This window comes from Molossus molossus, unplaced genomic scaffold (assembly GCF_014108415.1).
Source record: "Molossus molossus isolate mMolMol1 unplaced genomic scaffold, mMolMol1.p scaffold_m16_p_1, whole genome shotgun sequence".
Taxonomy (NCBI): Eukaryota; Metazoa; Chordata; class Mammalia; order Chiroptera; family Molossidae; genus Molossus; species Molossus molossus.
In genome coordinates, this window is record NW_023425344.1 from 62,517,107 (window position 1) to 62,544,115 (window position 27,009).

At 38.3% G+C, this 27,009-nt stretch overlaps 1 protein-coding gene across 2 annotated transcripts in view; it reads left to right on the forward strand.

Annotated features, from left to right (window-relative positions):
- The window catches only part of GPAT3 (glycerol-3-phosphate acyltransferase 3), a 57,688-nt gene extending 31,819 nt beyond the window's left edge, over positions 1–25,869 (forward strand). For both annotated transcript variants that reach the window (XM_036266198.1, XM_036266208.1), the window contains exons 4-13: positions 7,778–8,048; positions 12,162–12,236; positions 12,765–12,854; positions 14,767–14,860; positions 18,109–18,224; positions 19,738–19,793; positions 20,294–20,379; positions 21,232–21,360; positions 22,074–22,153; positions 25,658–25,869. In XM_036266198.1, coding sequence (XP_036122091.1) covers positions 7,778–8,048; positions 12,162–12,236; positions 12,765–12,854; positions 14,767–14,860; positions 18,109–18,224; positions 19,738–19,793; positions 20,294–20,379; positions 21,232–21,360; positions 22,074–22,153; positions 25,658–25,769 — 1,109 coding nt within the window. In that variant the 3' untranslated portion in view covers positions 25,770–25,869. The remainder of the gene's footprint in view (positions 1–7,777; positions 8,049–12,161; positions 12,237–12,764; positions 12,855–14,766; positions 14,861–18,108; positions 18,225–19,737; positions 19,794–20,293; positions 20,380–21,231; positions 21,361–22,073; positions 22,154–25,657) is intronic.
- Positions 25,870–27,009: the final 1,140 nt, after the last annotated feature.

Here is a 27,009-nt window from a genome sequence, read left to right on the forward strand (position 1 = left end):
AGAGAAACATCGACGTGAAAGGGACACATCGAGTGGCTGCCACCTGCACGACCGACCAGGGCCGGGGACAAACTGCAACCAAGGTACGTGCCCTTAGCGGGAACCGAACCCGGGTCTCTCAGGACCGTGGGCCGACGCTCTAACCGCTGAGCCAAACCGGCCAGGGCAAAATAGCATTTATTTTTAAAAAGCAAAGAGAAGAGTAAAATTAATTCCCTTATACCCATCACCCAAATTTAATAAGGCTTTTCTACATATGTCCTTATTTTCAGTTTTCCCATTGTGGAAGTATTTTTTAAATTAAAGTTTTAATGACAGATGCAGTATGTGAGCAATGTAGGAAATTAGAAAATACAGGTAAGCATTTAGAAACAGCATATTCTTACCTTGATGTATGGCATTTTATGGAAGTATCTGAAAGCCCATCTTGGATATTATGTCATTTAACCTTTAAGTACGTAAGTGTGTATCTCAAAAAGTTAACTTTTTAATTTTTAATCCTCACCTGAAGATATGTCTTTATTGATTTGTGATAGAGAAAGGGAGGGAAGGAGAGAGAGAGAAACATTGATTAAGAGAGAAAAACATTGATTGGCTGTCTTTTATATGTGCCCCGACCAGGAATTGAACCTGCAACCCAGGCATGTGCCCTGAGCAGGAATCAAACCCGCAACTGTTTGGTACATGGATGACACTCCAACCAACTGAACCACCTAGTCAGGGCAAACAAATTGACTTTTAAAAAAAAACATAACCCTTGATAACATTATCACACTTAACTATGTTAATAGCAATACAATAGATTTTTATAAAGTACTTAAGAAGGAAAACAGTGGTAATCAGGAATGCAAAGGATTCACCGTGACATAAATATAGTAAAATTGCCTAATTTATGTGCTGGAAACTGTAACTTGACTAATGGCCCAGGGAAGTTTTGAACATGGTATTTCTACAGCTTAGTCTTGTAACATTACAGCTAAATTATTGTAGGAAAAAGGTGGCAAAAAGTGGAGTAGAAACCTTTGCAGTAGGTGACTATGTGGTTGATGTACTGATTAATGTGTTAATGTGTGTAGGGCTTAACTAACTGGAGAAGAATGAGGACAGAGATCGGTGCTACATCTCAGTGATTGGGTCTTATCTCTCTGGAGGGTGGCATTGACTATTTCTGTTCTTCTTCAATATCAGCAGCACTGGCCTGCCCCCCTTCCCAACCCCAAACACAATGATCATCTTTACAACTACTTTATCTTTCTCTTCTTTTGTTGGGCCAATCACATTTATGAATCAGAAAGGAAATGGGGGCCCAGGAGGGAAGAATGTAGGCCTGGTTTTCCTGCCAAGGACCAGAGGCCCTCAGTAGAGCCCTTCATGCCAGGAAGAGGGACAGGTGAATCCCTCCCTAACCAACTGCTTAATAATTGGGTAGGGGAATGTAAAGTAAACGTAAAAAAAAAAGGGGGGAAATAGTAATTGAATCCTGGAATGAGTAAATTACTGAAAAAGGATTCACAGACAGTACTTACTTTAATTCTTTAAAAAAAATTATGCTAAGAGCACCTAACATGAGCACTTTCCTCTTAACAAAATTTTAACTGTGCAGTGCAGTATTAACTGTGGGCAACACTGTACAGCAGATCTCAGGTAAATCTTTTGAAAGATTGAAGCAGAGCATACATAGGCAAGAGTGTAAAGTTATAAATGTACAACTGGGTGAATTTCCCAAAGTACTCACGTACCTCTCATCTAGATCGAGAACCTAGAACAGAACAGTACCCCAGAGAGTTTCCCCAATGCCCCATCTAAGTCACTGCAGGATGAGGAAGTACATTTCTGTTCATCTCAAATTAGATTTGATTTAAATGTTCTTTGTTTAAAATCCTAACCTGAGGATATTTTTCCATTGATTTTCAGATAGAGTGGGAGGGAGGAAGGAAGGGAAAGAGAATGAAACATCAATGTGAGAGAGACATATTGATTGGCTGCCTCTCGCACAACCCCAACCAGGGCTGGAGATCGAACTGCAACTGAGGTGCGTGCCTTGGACTAGAATTGAACCAGAGACTCTTTGGTCCATGGGCTGATGCTCTAACCATTGAGCAAACGGGCCAGTGCTGATTTAAATATTCTTTATAGAAACAGTGCTAAAGGAGATGTCTAGTTCAGGGTGCTGCTAACATATAAGCACCTATGTTTTGGGGTTAGTTAGGCTTATAAGTGGATAGGATTCAAGCTCAAATAGACTAACTCACATAGTTTCCATGAGAGAGAGTGTTTTGAACTCTGAGCTTTTAACTTTTGGAATATAGCCCACTGGTAAGGGATCAACTTCTGTGTATAAACCTATGGTATCCACTTCTGGTCTGATTTTCCCTAATTGCTAACCTAGAAAGCATGCTGTACAACTGGAGGATGGAAAAACTAGTACTGTATGATTTATAAATGGGCAGTTATTCTAAGAGTTCACTCAGCCAATTTAGAGTTAATTATATTTGAGACGGTTTTAACTTCAGCCTCCATTTCTTCTAACAGGACTTCATAGCTGGTATTATTTATGTACCAGTGACTTGCTAAAGGCACGAGGGCACAGGGCAGCTTGTGCAATTAATCTCTTGCATTGCACAGAGGTAGTTGTTCTAATTTTGTGTCCATCGAAGCATGGACCTTGGCCAAAGCATTTGTTATAAGGAGAAAGTTCAAATGTTTATGGCTTTACTTTTTTAAAGCTGACTTGTATAACAAAAGGAAATATTTCCTAGAACCAGGTTTTTACCAATTTAAGAACTGTGGATTGTTCAGAAGGATCAAGGTTAATTTATTAATAGTAATTGGTTTTCCTAAATAACAGTAATAACCAATATCAAAATTGTGTCTGTGTTAGTTAAATTTGATATGTATTTATGTCTATATTTTGAAGACTGTTGGTCCACTTCTGAATATTGCTTGGGGCCAAAAGAAATATTTTCTCTCTTTCTTTCTAACCTGTACGTTGATGCCTGATGCGTGTCCACTATATGTTGATTGAATTGAATATTTTTTTCTGTTAGAAGTTTATACTTAGTGTGAATTGAATCAGTCATTTTGAACCTCAATAGTCAATATATTTTAGGAAGGAAGTAGCATATATTTAGTAGTGCTTCTTTTGATATCTAATTTTATAATTTTCAGATTTTTGTATGTTTGATTGAAGTGCTCCTGTTATAATAGAGATCTTCATCTTAGAACAACTGTCAAGCTACAACTGTAGCTTTTTTTGGAGGGGGGTGTTATAGCACATGTGTATCTAACACTTAGTTTAATAAATAAAACTTGAATAGAAATAGTCAAATTCTCCTGTATATCCCTCCATGATTTCATTACCCCACTAACCCCTGACACTACTACTCTGATTTTGATATTATTTTTAAGCATATTTTCATACTTCCCCTATACATGTGTGTATCCTTAAACAATATGTAGTATTTATTTTTGCATTGTTCAAACTATAAAAAATACCATCTTTTATGTATTATTCTGAGTTGTTGGTTCATTCTGATGTTTACAAATTATCTAAATTGGTAAATGTTCTAATTAATTTTTTTAACTGCTATGTAGTGTACAATGTAAATATCCATATTTTCAGTATGAGCTGCCATTTATATATTTATTTATTTGATTGAGATATAATTGACATATAACATTATATTAGTTTTAGGTGTACAACATAATGATTTGATATTTGTATCTATTGCTATATGTCCATCTATCTAATGGACCTTTAGCTTGATTCACCATTTTGCTATTGCAAACAATGTAGCAAAATGTTCTTGTATATGTCTACTTGTGCACAATTTTATAAGACTCTTTCTAGAACAGCAATTTTCAACTGGTGTGCCACAAGAATTTTTAAAACATTGCAATGCCTGGCTGTTTAGTAGGGTGCACTGACCTCTTTTCCCTTAGATTGTCAAATAAAAATGACAACAGCCAACATCACAATAGCCATCCAGTGTGAATGAGTCAAAATTATACCTATTTCTTTTTGTCAGTTCAGCAAAAAGTATATGTTTTAGTGTGCTGCAGGATTTTAGTAATTAGTTTATGTGTGCCATGAGATGAAAAAGGTTTAAAAATCACTGCTCTAGAGTATAAGGGAAAACATCTTCATTAAGGTAGAATGCCAAATAAATGTGGAAGGTATGAAGAGTTGAGAAAGTACTATTTTAAAAGGCACACAGCCCCGATTTATTCATGTAAGAATCATACAATGATGCCAATACCGCTGGGTGAAAGTTTGAGGAGTAGGACAGTTCTGTAGTCTCAAGTATCTTCCCTTTATAGATAGTTAGAGATAATAAGTATCTACTTACTAATCAAAAACAGAAAAACAGTAACTTTACCACAGAAGAACCTAGTAAGCACTAACTGCCTTAAACCAAGTGGTCAGAGTGAACGGTCACCAATATGGGACTAATTACAACATATAACGTGCCTCCCATTTGGTGCGCTAAGAAGGACGTAACATGACTTACATAGTATTTCTGCCAGAAGCATATACGACTTGCATCTAATCATAAAGAGACATCAGATTAATATGAATTAAGAGACATTCTCAAAATAAATGGCTTGTACTCTTAAAAATGTTAATACCTTTGAAAAACAAAGGCACCTGCGGAACCTTTCATATTAAAGGAGACTAAAGAGACTTGACCTGTAAATATAATGTTTGATCCTGGGTTGAATTCTGGACCAGAGAAAAAAAAATTCTTATGAGAGATATAACTCGGACAATTGTCAAAATTGTATAAGGTCTATAGATTAGATACTGCTAGTATTGCAGTTATGTTAGTTTCTGACATTGTCCTGATTTTGATAAGTGTACTGTGGCTAAATAAGTGAAGCTCCATGTCCGAAGGAAATCTCTGCTGAAATATTTGGGGATAAAGGATATGATGTCTGCAATCTGTTCGCAAATGGTTCAGAAACAAGTGTCTTTTTATAATTATAGAGATAGAACAATAAGTCAGAAGTAACTAATTGCAACAAAGTTGGCAATTAGTAATTCTGGATGAAGTGAACTATTGTTGTAACTTTTCTGTATATTCAAAATTATTAAACAAAAGTATTCCTGAAGTATACCTGGGAGTGTAATATCTGGGTCTTGGGCTATGAATAGTTTAAAATTTACCAAGCAGTGCCAAATCACTTTGCAGCATAGTTGTCCTAATTATATCTCCATTGTCCCAAGTCTTCACCAACACTTGATATTATTCAATTTAATATTTTTATCAGTTCTTATGGCATGATAATGTGGTTTTAGTTTGCGTTTCTCTAATTATAGTGAAGTTAAGCATTTTTTAAATGTTTAGTCATTAAGGCTTATTCTTTTTGTGACCTACTTGTCATATTCTTAGCTAAAATTTTTACCAGGTTCTTTGACTTTTTCTTATTCATCTTTTGTATGTCTTAATATATTCTGGAAATTAATTCATTGTCAGTTAGATGCATTACAGTTACCCACACACTTTTGAGAGAGGTTTAATGAAAACAGAAAATTGTGTTCTATTTTATTTGAGTTACACAGAATAAAGAAGGCCAGGGAGCAGAGAAAAGATCACACATCAAGGTGTAGGGGGTAGGGACCTGGCTTCTGTTTACGGATCTTCTCTTCTGGCTCAGCTAAATAGCATGAGCCCCCTTGAACTTACTTTTCTTATCTCAGGCCCCTCTGGAAGAGGTTAGGTTTAGGCCTGTCCTCTGTCTCTTGTGTTTCATTCAGAAATTTGCTGAATAGCTTGTTCTTCCCTCCTCTTCCAGACTTAAAAAAATTCTATATATTGCTAAATGAAACTCTTGCACTGTGAAATTTTGGTCAGTAGTTGGATTGAGTAACCTGCTTTGTATTGCAGTACCTGAGAACAAGAGGGTAGTTCAATAGTGACACTGTCTTGGTTCATTCTCTCATACTAATTTTCAGAGATGGAGAAAGGTTAAATCACTTAGATTTGACCACTGAAAAAGATAATGTAATAATTAGTCAGGAACTTAGTTTATTGTGCTAATTCTTAAGGTGAAGGTATTAGCTTTATATGTGGACAAAAACAAACAAACCAAAACTACCCCCCAAAAAAATCAAAAGTAAAATCACAAAACTTCAACTCTGTAAGGAAACTGCTCCCCCTCCCACCCCAATTTATAAAAGAGACATCAAGTTAGGTGACTTGACTATCAATGATAGTCATAGAGCTGGTCGATGTCCTAAACAGTACCTGACTTTGGACTCCAGGTCCTCATTCCTTTCTACTCCGGTGCATTATGCTGCTTTTCCTTCAAAAACGGACACAGTACAGCTCCCTCTGTGGATCTCATACAAGCTCTCCAGAGGATACCTAACATAGTACTCTCCACTCTCCTCACTGGTTTCCTAGGAAACTGGAAAGGGAGAAAATCACAGGGGACAGTTTCTGAGGAATTTAACACCTTAATCTTCACCTCAAAAGAAAAGACTTTTCTAATCTAGGAAATACATTTTTTTCTTTGTGATACACCTCAGAGGGACAAGTGGATAGTCACACCACTGTGTATATAGCTACTCTTTATTCTTTAAAGACCTTCTCCTCAATTTTTCTTTTTTAGTCGTTAGAACTGGGTGGCAGTAGTCATTTTTCGATTTATAAATTGCTGCTACTTGGAAAATCTTTGGATTATTTTCTTTATGGAAAATGCAATAACAGTATAAAGAGGACAAGTCTAATCTTATTGTCCAGAGATAACTACTTAATATGCCCTTCTTAACATTTTTTTCAGTGAATAGAGTTAAACTATAGTTTTAGATCCTGCTTTCTTTTCACTTAACATTAGAGTATTTATTGATGGATGTATTATAGCTTATCATCTGGATTGATTATAATGGAAAATGCTACAACTATAGTTTTAGATTCTGCCTTTTTTCACTTAACATTAGAGTATTTATTAATGGATGTATTGTATCTCATTGTCTGGATCGATTATAATGGAAAATGTGGCAGTGAACACTCTTGCTTACATTTCTGATTATTTTTCTATGGCAGGTTCTTAAAATTGGAATTATTGAGTTATCAGCAAAACTATTTTTAGTCTCTTCATGCCCAATAGATTTTTGACAAAGTTGCTACTGGTTCATACTCATACAAATTGAGTATGACAGTACCTGTATTATCTCTGTCATTGAAATTTATTACTAAAAATGTTGCTGATTTGATAATATAAATAGGCCAGTCTGTCTAATTCACATTTCCTTGATTCCTAGATGTCTTTAACTATGTTGTTTCTGTAAATTCAGTTCATGAACTTTGCTTACTTTTCTGTAGGAGCCTGTGTTTTTCTGATAAAATAATTTTTACGTATTAAAAACACCAACCTTTGGCCATTTGTGGTAAATACCTTTTGCCATTTTTCTTGGTTTTTTGGCTTTAGGGTTTTTGTCAGGGGAGAACAGATGTCGTTACTTTTATAGTCTTGGTCTGTACTGGGGAGAGTGGTTTCCACGAGTTCTTTCGCTGATGGTGTGAAGGGGGAAATGTAACAAGAGAGTTATTAAGGATCAAGGTTCCTCTGGAGTAAATGTACATCCTTGGGTAGAGCCATTTCATGCAGACTTAGTGATTCCACCTCTTCTTCCACCGCAGTGGCTTGTTTTTTATTTCTGAAATCTGCCGTGTTACCTGTTCAGTTGACTTGTCTTGTGCACAGTTGGCCCTTTGGTCATTTGTTTGTATGTCCTATGGCATTTTCTTATGTCTTGATGTTTTCTTTTAAGGTATTATCGAAAGAGATGAGTCACCCATGGAAAAGGGGCTCTCTGGTCTTCGAGGAAGGGACTTCGAGCTGTCTGATGCGTTTTATTTCTCCAAGAAGGGATTGGAAGCCATTGTAGAAGATGAAGTGACCCAGAGGTTCTCCTCAGAGGAGCTAGTGTCCTGGAATCTTCTCACAAGGACCAATATAAATTTCCAGTACATCAGTCTGCGGCTCACCCTGGTGTGGGTGCTGGGCGTCATAATACGCTACTGTGTCCTGCTACCCTTGAGGTGCGTCTCCTGCCCAGCAATTTGATGGTATAATTGGTTCAGCTTTCTTTTAAAATTGTGTATGTAATGGCCACATGCAAGTATGATGAAACTACTCTCACTCCCTCCCACTTAAGAAAACACTACCGCCCTGTTCAGTTTGGCTCAGCGGTTGGAGCGTTGGCCTGCGGACCAGAGAGTCCTGGGTTTGGTTCCCGCTAGGGGCACATACAAAAAAGAAAAGAAAACATCACCAAATGTGACCACTACAGGAATGTATTAAGTATCTATTCTCCCTGTATATTCCCCCCATCCCCAAATTAAGGTGTTTATTCAGAATCCAATATATATTAGTTTGGATCCGTGTTACCCTTTCCGTCATAGATAATTTTATGGGTAGAAAGCGATGTGAGAAAAAAGAAGAGGATTTACAGTTTCACATTCACTGTGTGTCAACCAGACTGTAACTGTCTCCCTTTGCCGGTCTGTAGTGGTGCATAGCTGCACAGGAGTGAACAGACTTCTGAGAGTGGTTACCACATAGGAGAGAGCCATTCTGAAGACTGAATTTTTTCCATCCACATCCATTTATGATCACTCACTTTTCGTATGAAAAGTTCTACACTTGGCTCTCCTTCTGGTTCTAAGTTTGAGTGCCACCTGGTGAGGTACCCTCAAGCCCCATTGACTAAACCATAGTGTGGAAGGAGTAGAGGAGGTGACACTGGGCATTGGGGTGAAGCACAAGTGATCAAGGTTTGTGTATCATGGTGGTGACAGGTAGGAAGCATGTGTACCAGTCACAACATTGCTGCTGATTGTCTTGCTTCTTTTCCCTTGGGCATGGCCTTGGTATCCTCTCAATAGAACTTCCCAGGCAGTTGCTACTAGCCAACAAAATTGGTACATATGAAACCTCTTTACCATCCCTAGGGTGGCCCATACTTGCCTCATTCTGATTTATTACAAGGAAAGAGATTGCTTAAGTATAAGCAAAGGCATATTTCTAAGAAACTCTTTCTATTTTCTTGTGCTCGTGTTGCCAGTGTCTAGATATTGGGGGCACGCTACATCTCTAGAGAATCATTTCAGCTGTGATAACAAAGTGAAATTCAGGGTTTCACATATACTTTTTTTTTTTTTTTATCCTTACCTGAGGATATTTTTCCATTTTTTGTACAGATAGAATGGGAGGGAGAGAGAGGAAGGGAGAGAGAGAGAGAAACATCGACGTGAAGGGACACATTGAGTGGCTGCCACCCACACGACCAACCAGGGCCGGTGACAAACTGCAACCGAAGTACGTGCCCTTAGCGGGAACCGAACCCGGGTCTCTCCGGACCGCAGGCCGACGCTCCAACCGCTGAGCCAAACTGGCCAGGGCACTTTTTTCTTTTTTTAATCCTCATCCAAGGACATGCTGAGAGAGAGAAAGAGAGAAAACCATCATTGTGGGACAGAAACATCCATTGGTTGCTTTCCTTATACCCCCCAATCAGGGAGTGAACCCTCAACCCAGGTATATGCCCTGATCAGGAATTGAACCTGCACCCTTTCGGTGCACAGATGATGCTCAACCAACTGAACCACTGTGGTTGGGCTTTCTGTACACTTTTGCTTGAACCTTAAGCCAGTGTTCCCGAAGTGGAGTTCATGTACTCTGGGGATGCCCAAGACCACCTACTGGCATGCAGGAAGGAAATATTTGAGCTTTTATTTATAAGACGTTTCTAGTTTATTATAATTAAGCTTCCATTTATTGTTTTTATTCTTAAAAAGAAATGAAACCTTAGTGAAGCTGAGTGTATAGATAAGCTCTTCTATCTTCACTTGGTTCATCGGTCAGGTACCATATCCAAGGCAACCTGAGGGAACAGTGAGGATTTTATGACACAGAGTACTTGAGCTTCCCTCATTCGCTGGTTAGCTTTCATCTGCTGTGGGTGTCCAGCAAGTGGTGTTATGATTTTATTACCTAGTTTAAACTAAAGTAATGCTCACAAAATAGATAAGTGACATAAAAGATTCTTACAAAGAAACCAGATCTAGGATAATTCTGTAATGTAAGCATCCAAGAACAAGAAGAAATGGCAGAATTAAGATTCCTACTCTAGCCCAGTTGGTGTGGCTTAGTGGTTGAGCTTTGACCCGTGCACCAAGAGGTCACTGGTTTGATTCCTGGTCAGGGCACATGCCCAGGTTGTGGACCAGATCCCCAGTGAGGGACAGGCAGGAGGTGGCCAGTCGATGTTCTCTCTCATTGATGTTTCTATCTCTCTCTCCCTCTCCCTTCCTCTCCCTCTAAAATCAAGAAAGAAAAAAAAAAAAGATTCCTACTCTTAGTACATAGTCTTCATTATGAAAGAATTGCTTTGTAAAAGATGTCCGAAAGAAGGAGTTGCTACAAAGTGAGCATTACAAAAAACAGATTGTACCAAAAATAATTGTGTTGGTGATCGCACAACTCGGTGAATATGCCAAAAACCATTGGGTTGTACATTTGAAGTTGGGTGCATTTTATGATATATAATTGTAACTCTGTAAAGCTCTTAAAAAAACACAAAGCAGATTGTGGCTGAAACCTTGTCATCTAAGAGAACTCTCCTGTTTGCTCACTTAAACTGGAAAAGATAATTTTCTGGCCTTTAGTCTTGCAAACAGAAACCTTCAATGGTTATGAGCACAATGTTAAACATGTTAAAATGTCACCCCTTCTGATTTAATGTGTAGGAACAAGTGATTTTCATTAGGGCAAGATGGCAAAACACGTTATTTTATTTTTTAAAATATATTTTATTGATTTTAGATAGAGAAAGGGAGAGGGAAGGAGGGAGAAAGAGAGAGAGAGAAACATCGATCAGCTGTCTCCTGCATACCCTTACTGGGGATCGAGCCTGCAACCTGGGCATATACCCTGACCAGGAATCGAACTGGTGACCTCTTGGTGCACTGGATGACACTCAGCCAATGAATCACACCAGCCAGGGCGATGGCAAATCTTTTAAAAATGTTTGCATAATTGATGGTTGAGATTAAAACAGTGATTTAGTTATTGTGTCAGTGACTGAGATGAAAATATGGCAACTAAAGAAAACTGAATTTGACTTTCAAGTTGCTGTGTCAAAAAGTGTTAAACCAAGACTAATACCTTAATAAGGTGTTTATGAAGAAACCCTATTTTTTTGAAATATTAATAATCTCAGCTTTTTCTTTTTGAGGAATTCTATTTACATTTTTAAAATGACCGTTTATTCTCGAAGTTATTGAAATGTATATTAAAAGCACTTTTCAAAGATGAGAAAGTATCTACGTGGCAATTAGAGGTATTGTCAGTCATCTTGTTTGCTGACCTCCACGTCATCTGAAACCATACAAAGAAACAACAGTTACATTGCACCGAGGAATATATAATTTAGAGTTCTTATTATGAAGGAGCCTGTTAAGGACAACTTTTTTTGCCATTTGCTATAAAATTTAAATTCCTTTAAGAAAAATTTGAATTGTACCCTTTTGCTCCCCTGTCATTAAAAACCACAGGAAAAAACAAGTGGTTTTCAGATCTTTGAAAGATATTCTTTTACCATATCACGCCACACCAAAGTATCCTGAACAAAACCTAATGACTACTTTCAACCTGAAATGACTTCCTTATACAACATAAAACTTTTTTCTTATAGAAGTTACTATGTATGTATTTAAAATAATTCAGAGTAATTTAAAAATTAAAATAACTCAGAAAAGCAGAAGGGTAAGACTTTTAATGTATTCCCTTCACTAGCCCACTTAACCCTCTGATTATTGTGCAGATTGAACTTGACAGTCTGTGAATGATTTCCAGGCCTTCTCTGTGCATTTGTAGAAGAGTTGTGTGCCTGCTGTTATTTTGAAAATGGTGTCATTCTTCTTGTACTATTTTGAAACTTTGGTTTTTTGCTCTCAAAGTGTACAAAGGACCATTCTTGCATGTCAGAATCTGTAGATTAACCCAATTCTTTTCATGGCTGCACCATATATCCTAGTGTGGATGCCCCACAATTTAGTTGCAGTTTTATTATTTGTGAACTTTTAGGTTATTTTCCTTTACCCCTACTATTCAACTAAACTTTTGCTTTACCTTTTCTCTTCTTTTTTCAGAGTCACCTTGGCTTTCATTGGAATCGGTTTGTTGGTTATTGGAACTACACTGGTTGGGCAGCTGCCAGACAGCAGGTGACATGTTTCCCTCCACCTGCCATAAATAGGACTATCCCTTTCTTAGCGATGTCTACAAAGAGAGTATTTGTTTAATTTCTGTGTACTGCATCAAACTGACGGCCTCAACACACTTGTTAAAACCTTGCTTACTTCATATTCTATAGTTGTGATTTGATTTTTCATCATACTTTCATATACACCGTAAGGAATTTTTTCAAAGGAAAGAGAAAGAAGAAAGAAAATGACCGAGGAACTCTAGGAAAGCAGGAGAGTCTTGTAGTGTTGTCAGACTCATACGGCTGAGACCAAAGAAGCCTCAGCTTATCTGGGTCAGGAATTTATCAGGAGAGTGAGTGAGTGGGTGGCAGCTGCTTTCCTTTAGTGTTTGTCCTAAATGCCTTGGTGGGGCTATAAGAATTGAACTATGCTTGTGTTTCAGATGAAGCACAGGATGCTGCTGAGAAGGAGCACAGTAAAACTTTTATTGCATTATTTCTTGGAGTGCCCAGAACTCCACAATACAATGTTTTTTCTTTCCTTCAGCCTCAAAAGCTGGCTGAGCGAACTGGTCCACCTGACCTGCTGCCGGATCTGTGTGCGAGCCCTCTCTGGGACCATTCATTATCATAACAAGTGAGTGTCTGCTGGCTTTGCGCCTGCATTTCGCCAGGTGGATCAGTGTGTGATTGACAGGTGACATGAGAGTACTTCCTGTGTGTTCATCCCTACTTCTTAGAGTGTCACAGACATAACAATACACAAAAACACTTTTAAAAGCAATCTGGTTGCAGAAGGGACATATTGATAAACATGTAATGACACTTGGCCATTGGGCACTTGTGGTGTGCAGGCCAGGCCTGTGCTTCTTGTAGGTCACCACTATGAGAGGCACTGTTACCTGTTTTACAGGTGAAGAATTGGAGGCTCAGGGATTGGTTGTCTAGGGTTACGCAGGAAGTGGCAATCAGATTTTGAATGGAGTCTGTCTGATTTAAATAGTGTGTGAAGGTGATAGACCTGTAGTGTAGCTGAAGGAGGACTGGACTTGGAGTCTGGAGGCCCAGCCTCTGCTCTCAGTTCTGCCCACTTCGAGAATCCCGTAACTGCGCCTTAGAACCTAACCCAGCATTCTGCTTCCCTCACCCTTAGACAAAGAAGGCAAAGGTAGCTAAGTGAAATTATTAGCTAAATGAGAGTAATTTTGATGGGTAACATTTCTGTTAACTCAATTTTATTTTTTCTTACATTTAAGTCATTGTTTCAAAACTTCTAGAACAAGCCTTTAATTTTTTTTTTTAAATCCTCACCCAAGGATATTTTTACATTTATCTTCAGAAAGAATGGGAGAAGGGAGGGGAGAGAGGGAGAGAGAGAGAAACATTGACGTGAGAGAGACACACCGACTGGTTGCCACTCGCACGACCCCAACTGGGGCGGGGGACAAACCGCAACCGAGGCACGTGTCCCTGGCCGGAATCAAACCCGGGACTCCTTGGTCTGTGGGCTGATGCTCTAACCACTGAGCAAAACTGGCCAGGGCAAGCCTCTAATTTTTTACTGACTAGATTCTTCTGTTTCATTTGTGGAAGGGAAACATTTTATCATTTGGCTTTTCCCATAAAGGGCCCCTTCAATCTCTAAAATTATATGATTTTGTGATTGGACTATGAGTAAAAGAAGATGCTTTGGAAGAAGTGTGAGCAGAGGAGATACCTTCTACAGAAAAGGTGCTTTAATTACATAGAGAGTTCTTAACTTTTTATAGAATTGCTTCTAATTTTAAGGACAACAGGCTAAAGTTGTGCATTTGGTTCCCTTTCTTCTTTGTAGAGACCCAAAGAAAACTGCTTTGCTTCTTTAGTGTTCAATACTGGTTGAACTGTAAGACAGAGCCTGTAGGCCAATGTGGCCCACCATCTTTTTTCTGTAAATAAAGTTTTATTGGAATAAAATCATGCTCATTCATTTACATATTATGTCTGGCTGCCTTTGTGCCAAAACAGCAGAGTCCTGTAGTTTTGAAGGGACTGGCTGGCTTGCAAAAATTAAAGTATATACTATCTGGCCTGCAATAGGAAAAGTTTGCCAACTTCTGTTTTATGGGCATAGGAGGGAGGAAGGAAACTATAGTAAATTTACTCTGTGAACCACCATGAAGCCTCTAAAAGTGATACTTATGAAGACTGAAATAATAGGAAAATGCTTATGATAAATGAAATTTATCACAAAATTTATTAAAGTCATGGAATCTTTATAATTCAATCTAATATTTTAAAATTAGTTTTTCATCATAAAAGGAAAATGTGGTCATTACAAAAAGTAAGGTAAATATGTAAAGTGAAAGTCAGGGGACCCTTCTCCTATACTCTTACTCTAATCCCATCATTACAGCCTAGAGATAACATTTTTAAGGTGGGCCCATATACTTTGAACTTTATTTTTTAATGGACTTTTCAAAACAAAATAGGATGAATATCTACATGCTGTTCTGTGGAAAACTAACCATTTTCCAAGGGTTAGTATTCACCATTGTTTGTAATTACAGGCAATACAGACCCCAGAAGGGAGGCATTTGTGTTGCCAATCATACTTCTCCAATAGATGTTTTGATCTTAACCACAGACGGATGCTATGCTATGGTAAGAGCAGCTTATTGACATTTCAAGTAGTTACGTGTTTTGTGGTTTGCTGAACTTTTGAATTTATTTTGGCACAAAACAGAAAGTCTATATTAGAAAGTGACTGGGTTATACTTCTATAACTATATGTTAACATATTTACATGAAGAATATATAGTGCAAGAAAAAGAAAGAAGATAACCATTGTATTTAAGGTAATAAAATTCAACTTACTGAAATGCAGACATATTTGAGCTTGATATGACTTTATAAAGATTCCATCTTGCTTTTAAAATCCCTGTGATGTTTAATGATACCTTCAGAGATTCAAGTCTTCTTGCTTAGAGCTGTGAAAATCTCTTACCAGCTAGTTAGGTATGTCTTCCTTCAGGGAGTCATATGCAATTAAAACAAACAAACAAACAAACAAACAAACAAACAAACTATCCTTTAATGCAGATTAAGCAAGAAAGGCAAATATTTATACCACATTGTCTTTCTCAGTTCTTGTCTATAGCCCCAAAAGAAAAAAAAAACCTCTATAACAAACAAAAAAGCCCACAGTAAAATCAAACATCTCAAAAGACCTTTTCATGTGGTGAACCGCATTCTGGCATTTTTTTCAAATCTGCGTTTCCTGTCGCCCTTAAGAACGTGTCAAGATTTCCTTCATCTCCTTTGTGTCTGTGTCAGGTGAAGTTTGGAGAATGATAGAGGTAGATATGCCCCAAGCTGTGTGTGGAGTGGAATGATGGGAGACAGGTCCTAGGGAATCTTCTTTTCATTTCTCATGTGGTGGCTTGGGCTTCAGGAAGAGCAGATGGATTTTTTTCCCCACTTGTCAGCTCCTGTGACCGATAGTCACGGTTGGTGTGCTTTTCTGGGGAGGCATTAGAAGGAAGCCATTATTGTGTGCTATAGGTAGGAGAGTGGGGAGTTCTGCCACATGTGTGGGTATTTGACTATACACGGGTTATACAATCACCAAGGGGGGGTTTGAAGGCCTTTGTAAAAATCCTAACTTATTGCCGGGCATTTAATTTGTCTAAAATATAAATTCAGATATATTACACATTGTTAAATTTCTCTTAAGTTGTTGGGTTCTTTCTGAATCTAAGGAAGCTTTAACCAACTCTCTGCAGAGATTTTTGGGAATTGGCAATTCTTAACCTTTTCTGGTTAAGAATCAGTTAATAGTTATATATCTTTTTCCCTTAGGAAAACAAACTACAGCAACAACACAGATGTGCATCATAAAACATAATTCTGTGTCTATTTTCAAGATGTTTATGGATCTCCAGAAAGCCCTTCCAAGGACCCTCATGTTAACAACCCCTGATAGACAGCCCCCCACCCCAGCATAGTTCTGGGCGTCCATAACAATTCCTTGCATTTATGTGGACAGGCACTTTCACATCCATTATGTTTGCCCTTCCCTGTAATTCAGTGAGGTTGGGGCTGAGAGTTTGTTATGGACAAAAAAACAAGGTTCAGGCATTTTAATCAACTCACCTACTCATGGTTTTGTTTCTGAGACCATATTCATTCGGGGTCCTGCCCAACAAAGAGTTGAGCATAACTCATTTGTGACTGTGCGTCTCAGAATTTTGTTGGCATTTTTTATGTTTTGGTTGTGTATAGTTGCAATTACAATATTAGCCAATATTTCAAAACATTGTTTAAAAAAACGTATGTTTGGAAAAGCATAGTACCTACGAACTGTCCATTGGGTTGAGTGATAGAAACCTAAAGCCGTTTGGATTTAAATCAGGCAGGAGATTTAAATCTCATACACTGGCTTTCTCTCTCTTTATAAACATGCATGTAAAACATTTATTTTTAATATATTTATATTTTATATTTCTGGTATTATTTCTAATAATTGATATAATATTGGAAATCTCAGTCTATATAAATTTATTCGATTCATAGGGTTCTTTCTTGCTTTCCCCATTCATATATATTTTTTTCTTGTTTCACAGCGAATATCCTGCTTCCTAACAATATAAACTTATTTTCTCAATTCTATAACACATCCAAAATTGTTTTAGAATTTCTTCACCTGTTTTTACTACAAAAAACAAATGTAAGGATAATTCAAGGTATTTTGCAATTCTTCTTGGTACCTCACCCAAGAAGATGGGTGTGTGGTCAAATACTGTATTTATAAATTTCTCAGATTTCCCCCCATTCCATTACTTCAGTGTTCTTTTATTCATTTAAATACAGTTGGGTTCATTTGCTTTCAGTTTGCTAGTCCCATCCATGTTGATTTAATGTTTGAATAAGTAGCACATTAATATGTTTCCATATGTCCAAACTAAACAGAAGAGGCATACCTAGAGGTGTCACTCCCTCCCACGTCCATTCTACCCCATTCTCTCCGACCCTTGTAGGATTTCAACTTCACTGTTTTTGGTGATTCTAGATTTTAGCAGAGATAAACAAATAGATATGTATATTTTTCTTTCTGTCTTGTGAAAAAAGTATACCATATTTGCTCTTTGTAGGTTGCTTTTTTCACTTAATAATGTTTCCTGGAAATCATTTCTTATGAATCATAGAGTTCAACCTTGTTCTTTTCCCAGATGCATAGTACTCCACTGGGTGTATATACCATAGGTTATTAATCTAATTTTTTATGTTTGGACATTTAGTTTCCAATATCTAGCAACTCCAAATAATGCTGAAGCTAAAACCTTGTGCATTTGTATTTTCATTCTGTTGGAGTGAAATGGTCTGTCTCTAGGATAAATTTCTAGAAGTAGAATTACTGGGTTGAAGGATAAATGTATAAGCAGTTTTGATAGATATTGTGAAATTTCCTTCCATGGGTGTTATAATCTCCCCTATCCCAAACAATGCATAACATGACTATTTCCCATAGCCTCGGTTCAGAGTATGCTGTCAAGCTTTGGGATTGTTTTCACTCTGATAGGCGAGGAATAGTATTTTAGTGTAGTTTTAACTTGAATTGCTCTTATATTGACTACTCTACTCTTTAATGCTAGAATATAGCTACTATGTCAACATAGCTTAAAATTCAAAGGTGCTACTAAAGAACACCTTTTGTTTATTTTGGCCATTCATGTCTTTTGTATAAACTAAGAACTTTAGTCAGTAGAAGAAGGTTAAACTTTTCTCTGAGTGGGGAATAGGAACTTACTCCTACTTACACACACACACACACACACACAGTTTTCTTTGTCGAGCTGTGCTTTTATGTTTACTTTTTTTTTTTTTTTTTCTTTTTCTGATGGTATTTCTAGGTAGGCCAGGTTCATGGTGGATTGATGGGAATTATTCAAAGAGCTATGGTCAAGGCTTGTCCACATGTCTGGTTTGAACGCTCAGAAATGAAGGATCGACACCTGGTTACTAAGAGGTAAGCAGTTGCATTACTTAGTGTCCATTGGTGTAGCATAAACTCTGATAAATCTTTTTTTTTTTTTTTTTTTTTTTTATCCTCACCCGAGGACATTTTTCCATTTTTTGTTCCGGTAGAGTGGGAGGGAGAGAGAGGAACAGAGAGAGAGAGAGAGAGAAACATCGATGTGAAAGGGACACATCGAGTGGCTGCCACCCGCACAACCGACCAGGGCCGGGGACAAACTGCAACCGAGGTACGTGCCCTTAGCAGGAACCGAACCCGGGTCTCTCAGGACCACAGGCCGATGCTCTAACCGCTGAGCCAAACCGGCCAGGGCAACTCTGATAAATCTTATCTCTCTTGGGCAGAGCAGTGCTAAGGATTAAAGCTAAAACATGGAGCTCTATTTGTGGTAGGCTTTTTCTGGTGTATCACCTGTTTTAGCTAGATTTTTTTTTTTTTTTTAACTCATCTTTATTGTTGAATGTGTTTTAGGTAGATTTTTAAAAAATTTAATTCTGTAGAAATAGTGAGATATATGATGAGATTAGAAAGCCCATCAGTTTACATTGTAGTGATTTAGGTATAGTCCAGTTAATGAATTTTCAAATTAAAAAATTACTACTTATAAAGTTAAATAGTTTGTAACTGGTGAATTAATAGATCATATCAATCAATCAGTAAATTGATTGCTGAAAGACTGTTATCACTTAAATTGATCTAGAGACAGATACAGCTAATCTCTATGTGAAACAGGGTAAGAAACCTCTGAGATTTAGGATAGAGATACCTACATGAAGCCTTTGTTGGGAAGCACCTTTTTGCCTGAGGCCTTTAACTGAAGGCACCCTGGTCCTTGCTTTTGTAAGTGTGAAGGTGAGCCATGCTCTTAGGAGTAAAATGAAAAGTACTTGTTGAAATTTGTTTAAGGTTAGAATAACTATCCCCATCTTCAGATTATTTAGCAATGGGATACCCTGGCAGTGGTAATCTCTCTCTCAGCCTTACCAGCTTCTGGTGAACAGCTGGAATATAGGGCTGGCTGTAGGACCTAACCCTGGAAGAATTTACATTATTCTCAGCTTTATTATGGTGCATATCTCCTAGGAAATTTCAGCCTGACCCGTTAAAGGAGTCTCCTACACTTAATGGCCATAGGCAGACAGATCCAGCAATCAACATCCCCATTTTTCAGATGAGTTAATAAAGGTACAGGGGGAAGGGCGCGAAGCTCATGACTCAGGGGCTCCAGAGCTCCTGTCACATGACTGCCTAGCCTTCTTTTCTAAAGAGTGTGCAGAAGGCACTGAAATCACTCTGAGATGAGAGAGAGGGAATAGTGCAGTATCCTTACACTTTTTTAAAGAAAGGGACTCACTTGAGTTTATTTTCTTTACTTATGTCCTATTTCTCTTCTCCTTATTGCTTTACCACATATTTGTGCTAGTGGAGTGTAAAGAATACCAAAGAAGATTCCCATCTCTCTCTTTTTAAAGGTAGAATTTTGATCCTTTGTTTTTCTCCACAGACTAAAAGAACACATTGCTGATAAGAAAAAATTACCCATATTAATTTTTCCTGAAGGTAAGAAGGAGACTGCCTACCGAGTTGATAACAAGCACGAGGGTTTGAGGGAGGGTTGTTCTGGAACTGGCATGCTTAGCCCCATCTGCGGTCCTAGGGGACTGGGTGCCTTCTCCAAACTAGTAATTCCTCGCTTTCTGTTGAGATCTGATGGAAGTCATACCTTTTTGAACTTCAAAGTTATTTTTGGGTACCAAAGGTATTGTCCATAGCTTTTTCAAGGTTCTTATTTTAAGTGTGTTGAAATTACTGCCTGTCGTGAAGAAGTTATATCTCTAGAGTATTCAATAATAAAGTAAAAGTGTTTCATTAAACCTGCTTAGGACGATCAAATTACTACTTAAGCAGGAATTGATGTGTGAAATGGTAGTAAAATGTCTGTAATTTTTATACGATCTGAGTAATTTAAATTATTTTATATCAAAGTAATTTCTTTTAAATATTTGTTTTAAAAATGACTGCTTTTAAAAATATTCTCCTGCCTCCCCATTTCCCTGCAGGAACTTGCATCAACAACACTTCAGTCATGATGTTTAAAAAAGGAAGCTTCGAAATTGGAGGAACCATACATCCAGTTGCCATTAAGGTAAAGCAGGTTCCCCTCTTCCCTCCAGAAAAGGGCAGTTACTTGGTAGCTTTATTTTGATATACTTTCAAATTAAAGATTTGTGAGAATAAGGAGCAATCACATGTACATTACTCAGGTTTACTAGTTGTTTATATGTCACCCCATTTGGTTGGTCATTTTCTCCCTGTTGCTATGTATATGGATTTGTACCAGGGGACTTCTGCCAGACCAAAGCCAGGTACTGAGGACTCAGTCAGTGATGAGCAAAACAGACATTGTGCCTATTCTCATCCACCTTCCTATTACTTGGGGAGACAAACATTTAAGAGTCATGTACCTGCCCAGCCAGTGTGGTTCAGTGGTTGAGTGTTGATCCATGCACCAAGAAGTTGCTGGTTCAATTCCCAGTCAGGGCACATGCCCAGGTTGTGGGCCAAATTCCCAGTGTGGGGCATGCAGGAGGCAGCCAATCGATGTTCTCTCTCATTGATGTTTCCATCTCTCTCTCCCTTTCCCTTCCTTTCTCTAAAATCAATAAAGGAAAAAAAAAAAAAAAGTCATGTTCCTGGCATATGTCATCAGTCTCGCTCAAATAAGCTCTTATAAAATGTTCTTTTAGAAGAAGGAGTCATGTAAGTCAGTCTCTTGTTGCAGTGCTCTGGGCTGTAGTCGGAGGAGTTTGCTGGTTTGGTTCCCTTCTTTGGTCATTTCTGTCAAGTGCAGAAGCTTCTCTTTTTTGGGGGGGGGTCTGACTGAGAGGTTTGGCCTGCCACCTTGAAAAGACTGACTTGGATAAGAGAAGCCACTATGTAATTCATAACAGGGATATATATATATATATATATATATTTTTTTTTTTTTTTCCCTCAGTATAATCCTCAGTTTGGTGATGCATTTTGGAACAGCAGTAAATACAACATGGTGAGCTACCTGCTTCGAATGATGACCAGCTGGGCCATCGTCTGCGACGTGTGGTACTTGCCTCCCATGACAAGAGAGGTATGCCGTAGGCAACAATATCTGGGCTTTCATCAGATAAAGGCAAGAAAACCTGGGTGTCTCCTTTCCTCACATCAGCTAGAGCTGGATTTCCTTTCTGCTTTCTCAGCAAATGAGTTATTTTTAAAAAATACAGTTCTCTTTGCCCTGGCTGATATGGCTCAGTTAGTTGGGAGCCACCTCTGCAATGAAAGGTTGCTGGTACGATTCCTGGTCAGGGCACATGCCCGGGTTGTAGTTCTTGATCCCTGCCAGGGGGTGTGCAGGAGGCAGCCAGTCGATATTCTGCTCTCACATCAATGTTTGATGTTTTTCTCTCTCTAAAAATCAATTTTGAAAAACAACAACTGCAAAAATCTTTCTTTAAAAAAATGTAGTTCTCGTCAAATCAGGCCATTTTATATTGAGACTCTTTTTCCTAATAATTTTTATAATTGCTGATAGTTTATTGGACCTACAGGTATTATGGAAGGATGCATCTTGCATAAGACTAATAAAGAGCATAATAAATATGTACACCTGGTAAATAAAAGAAACATCACACCACTGCATTTTCTTGATATAACAAGTGGTGTTTGCTCTGATTGAGACTCAAACATATTTGAGCTAAAATGTTAATTTTTTATTTTAAAATAAGTCTAAATGATTTTGAGACACTTTAAGGCATTGTTTGAAAACTCTGTACCCAGACGTACTTGTAATTTTTCCCCCAGGAAGGAGAAGATGCAGTCCGGTTTGCCAACAGGGTTAAGTCTGCTATAGCTAGACAAGGAGGATTGACTGAGCTTGCCTGGTAAGACATTTTTCAGAAGTACTACCACTTTATTTTTAATGTAAAAAACCTTTAGTAATGTTATTTATTATAGTGGTTAGCTGGAGGTTTAGCTGACTGTGACAGGGGTTCATACAACATAGCAATAGCTGAAATAAGACATGTTTATCCCTTTCCCATAAACATTGGTGGTCCAGGTTGGCATAGTAACTAATTCTGTGTTGTTCTACCATCCTCGGTGTGCTGCAGTCCAAGACGGCTGCCCCAGCTCTGCTCAGTGTGCTCAGCAGATGGCTAGCAGGGAGGAAGTAAAGCAAGAAGGACACATCCGTGTCCTTAAGAGCACAGACTAGAAGTTGGATGTGCCACTAATTATGCTAATTAGCAAGCCACTAATTTCTACAGTGGAAACCCATTGTGCTGATTAACAAAGCTTGGGAGATTGATGGGAGATAAAGATAGCTGAAGTGTTATGGTGGCTTCTGATTAAATGCCTGGTTGACTACCCCGGAGTATGAGTACCTGGTTCAAGGCAATTGGCTGGCCCTAAGGTTAAGATAGGTTAAGACTAACATTTGTATTATACTTTGTAAGCTGGAATATGTGAAACATCATGATGTGACAGGCTTCCCAATGCCCTAGCTTACAATGCCTTAATTTACAAACGCCCTAGTGGTACATGCTCATTGTATAATTGGCTTCCTCTTCCTTGTTTTCTATACGTGACTCCTTTCCTCTTACCTGACATCCTAGCCCTGCTCCTGTCTTGAAGCCATTGTTAACAGCTTGGTGCTTTGGCTCAGTAGCCTCAGATACCAAGGAAAGAAAGAAAGCTTTGAGAGGCAAAAACAGCCAAAGGGAGTCAGCCACAGGACAAGCTCCCAATCAAATTGTCTTAAGTAAAATCTATCGGAAATGATTCACAGAGTCTTTCAATTTCCTTTTAATAGGCCACACGCATATAATATAATAGAAGGTTACTTTTAATTACCTAGCCTCTCCTTTAAAAAGAACATAGACTGCCCAGCCAGTGTGGCTCAGTGGTTGAGTATTGACCCATGCACCAAGAGGTCACCGGTTCAATTCCCAGTCAGGGCACATGCCCAGGTTGTGGGCCTGATCCCCAGTGGGAGGCATGCAGGAGGCAGCCAATCGATGTTCTCTCTCATCGATGTTTCTATCTCTCTCTTCCTCTTCCTTCCTCTCTCTCTCTCAAATCAATAAAGAAAAAAAAGTAAAAAGAACATAGACTCACTACATTTCCAGATGTATTTGTCATTTACCCATTAGGTCTGAATTAACATGTCTGGATCCTAGATTAAATGAAAACTTAATTATATCATCTTAAACTGGCTTTTAAATATGACTGCTGCCTGCCTTAAGAACTAAGATCTGCTGCCATTGCAACAGGGAACTGGGTACAACTTTGAAGTCTATGGGGGTGGCAAGTCACAGCTGACATGCTTAGAGCAGTGTGAGGTTTACTGGATGCTTGGGAAGGAGAATTGCATTAAAATAATGTCAGGGCCCTGGGCGGTTCACTCAGTGGTTACAGCTCTGGCCCTTGGACAAAGGAGTTGATGGTTCAATTCCCAGTCAAGGGCACGTACTTCGGTTGCAGGTTCAATCTCCGGCCCCAGTTAAGGTTGTGCAGGAAGCAACTAGTCAATATGTCTCTCTCACATGAATCTCTTTCTCTCTCTCTCTCTCTCCCTCCCTCACTCCCTTCTACTCTATCTAAAATAAATAAAAATAAAAATAACGTCAGGATGCTCAAGGGCAAAGGTTGCTAATTTAGGATTTTGCCCTTTTTGGCCTGGACCTCAGGAAAGAAGGAGTTGCCTTTCTTCTGTCTTCTCCCTCCCTTCCTTAGTTCTTGCTGTTTGGAATTCATGTAAATGCTATGGTTCGAGGCAGCTTGTTGGGATAAAAGAGGCTTTTGTGGACCATTTATAACCTTGTTTCATGGAAATTTTCTACAACGGACTCTCTGGAAGATCTGTGGCCCAATGTGTATTTTTAAGTCGAGGACTTACTGGTGTACTGTCTTATGTTTGGCTTGAGAGGCTAGAATATTGCAGCAGACTCAGACAGGCGTCTGTAGGTCAAGTTTTGTCTTCGTGGCATTGAGTTCACTGGCTAACCTGTGATTTATTCATCATTATCAGAGAGCACTTGGTAAGCAGACATGCTTAACTGGGTTAAAATTAAACAGGCACAGTATAGAGTAAGTGAGTTCTCAGTCGATGCCCTCCAAGGAGTTAAAATGAAACACATTTGATTAGGCGAGAGAGTGCACCCTGATGGTCTAGTCTCCTCCCAATTCTTACAATTTGTTGTTTCTTTGTGTTCTTCAAAGAAGGAAACGCCCACACAGAGACCTTATACCCTAGGCAAGTCTGTATTTTCACCATCCTAGAGAGAGTTTAAAGATTCACAGTCTGAATAAGGAATGCTGCTCCTGTGGACACTAACTACCAGTTGAATGCAACTTCTTATTTTGTTTTATTCTGAGTCTGTTTTGGAATACAGAAGATTATAAATACTTGAAATATAGTGCTGTGAATGAAAATACAACTTGGTAAATAGAAGATTAGATTTGAGTAATGATTAACCAATTTATCTTTAAGGAATTTACTCACACATATTCACTGCCCTCACCATTTCTTATGTGAATATATTTCTTTTTTAAAAAAAAAACTTCATTGTTGAGAGTATTACAGATGTCCCCCCTTTCCCCTCACCATTGCTTCCCTCTTCCCAGATCCCACCCCACCTCAGGCCTTTACCACCCTATTGTCTGTGTCCATGGGTAATGCATATATGCATGTGAGTTCTTTGGTTAATTTCTTCCTGTTCCCCCTATCCCCTCTGAGGTTTGTCAGTCTGTTTCATGTTTCCATGCTTCTGTTTCTATTTTATTCATCAGTTTATTTTGTTCATTAGATTTAACATATAAGTGAGATCATGTGACACTTGTCTTTCTCTGAGGCTTATTTTGCTTAGCATAATACTGTCCAGGTCCCTCCATACTGTCTCAGAGGGTAACAGATCATCCTTTTTTACAGCTGCATAGTATTCCATTGCTTAGATGTACTGTACCATAGCTTTTTTATCTACTCATATTTTAAATTGTTTATGTGGTTTTCTAGTAAGATAGAAGTCAATTAGATGAAAACAACAGCAACAATATTTTTATTTCCTTGGGGAAAACGATAGGTAAACAATTCTAGTTTTAATACAGAGTCTACATATTGAATTCAGCTGTCCTAAAGAAGAAACTGAGTAGAGACATTGTTCTTTACTTTAACCATGCCTCAGAGCAACTGTTCCTTCCTCACAGTAACATCTCTCTGGTAAGTAGTAGAGCAGAGACTGGAATCTGGGTGATTCTGCTTCCAAATTCCAGTATTCTTTGTCCCATTGCTAACCAGTGGTGTAAGCAACATGCAGCTTGTATTGGTAGGTAACCCTTTAAAATAACTGCTGGGAATATCTTTTATTCATTTACCTTTCTATTCCCAGGGATGGTGGGTTGAAGAGAGCAAAGGTGAAGGACACTTACAAGGAAGAGCAACAGAAGACCTACAGCAAGATGATCGTGGGCAATGGATCTCTCAACACTGAATCAGACTGATCACCACCCTGAGATAAAGCACCGCTTCCCAGAACCAGCCCTTAGAAATGGAGAGTGTGTGTGTGTGTGTGCTCACGTGTGCATGCACGCATGTTGGGAGGGAGGGGAGTGTTGTTTTGTTTTATTGTTTGTTTTTTGTTTTTTATTGTTAATCTTTTCTACAGGATGTTGTCTCTACCTCTTTATGCCAGAGACAGAACCCATTCATGTCCTTTTGTTGTTGTTAGAGCATTAACCTCCTGGATTGTAAGGTCGTTGACTGAGTTTTAACAGATTCTGTCTTTTGTATGATGATTTTTGTCATTGTTGATTGAATGAAATACTTGTACAGGAAGAAGTACTTCAAAAACACTTTTGGAACTCTCTTGTGTTTGGAATCACTGATATGGTAATTCTCAAAAAATACCCCAAACTCTTTTTCATGATTAGCTTTTTCATGCCCTTTCCTCACACTTCCTTCAGTCTCTTCGGTTGTGGGATGAGGTTACCATCATGGTTATGTTCTCCTGCAAGGCTGCTAAGAAAACTGAAAGACAGTATTTAGGAGAAAGGACAACTTTGTGGCCATCTGATCTGAAAGCTGAAAGGAAATATTAATAGTTTTTACTAGTGTGTTAGGAGAGAAATACCATTTGGTGAGCTTTTTCAGAGAAGTGAATCCAAATTACCGTGGGAGTGCATCTGTTCATGCGTAGGCAAGCTGCAAGTAAATACATGTAGCCCACAGCTGGTGATCAAGTTTTAGTTTTCCTTGTTTGTATGCTAAAGATCTGTATGCAGTGACTCTCACTTGTAGTGTAACCAAATACATTTCAAATAGGAGAAACATTTTACAACAACAAAATTCACATTTAGCGACTTCAGTGGGAGTATGAATGAGTGACGGGTGTGGCACTGCCTCTCACCCTCCACCGATTTATAGTTTATTTTAGAATTTTTCCAGTTTCTTAAACAGAAAAATAAGTGGAAAAATTACCTTTTGGAAACTGAGCCTTACATTTTTTTAAAGGGGAAAATAAATGTTTTCTGACTCACAGCATAAGCAATGTTTGATAGCAATATATGCCATCTTAAACTCTGAGAGTGTTCTCTCTCTTCTGGTAACCACGCACACACTGTGAAACTATCTTACGGTGAATATAAATAAATTCTATATTTCTAAATGTGTTTTGAATTATTTCCCCCTCACCTCTCGACCATCTTTTGGTTTTGACTAAGTTACATAGATTCTTTCTTCTTA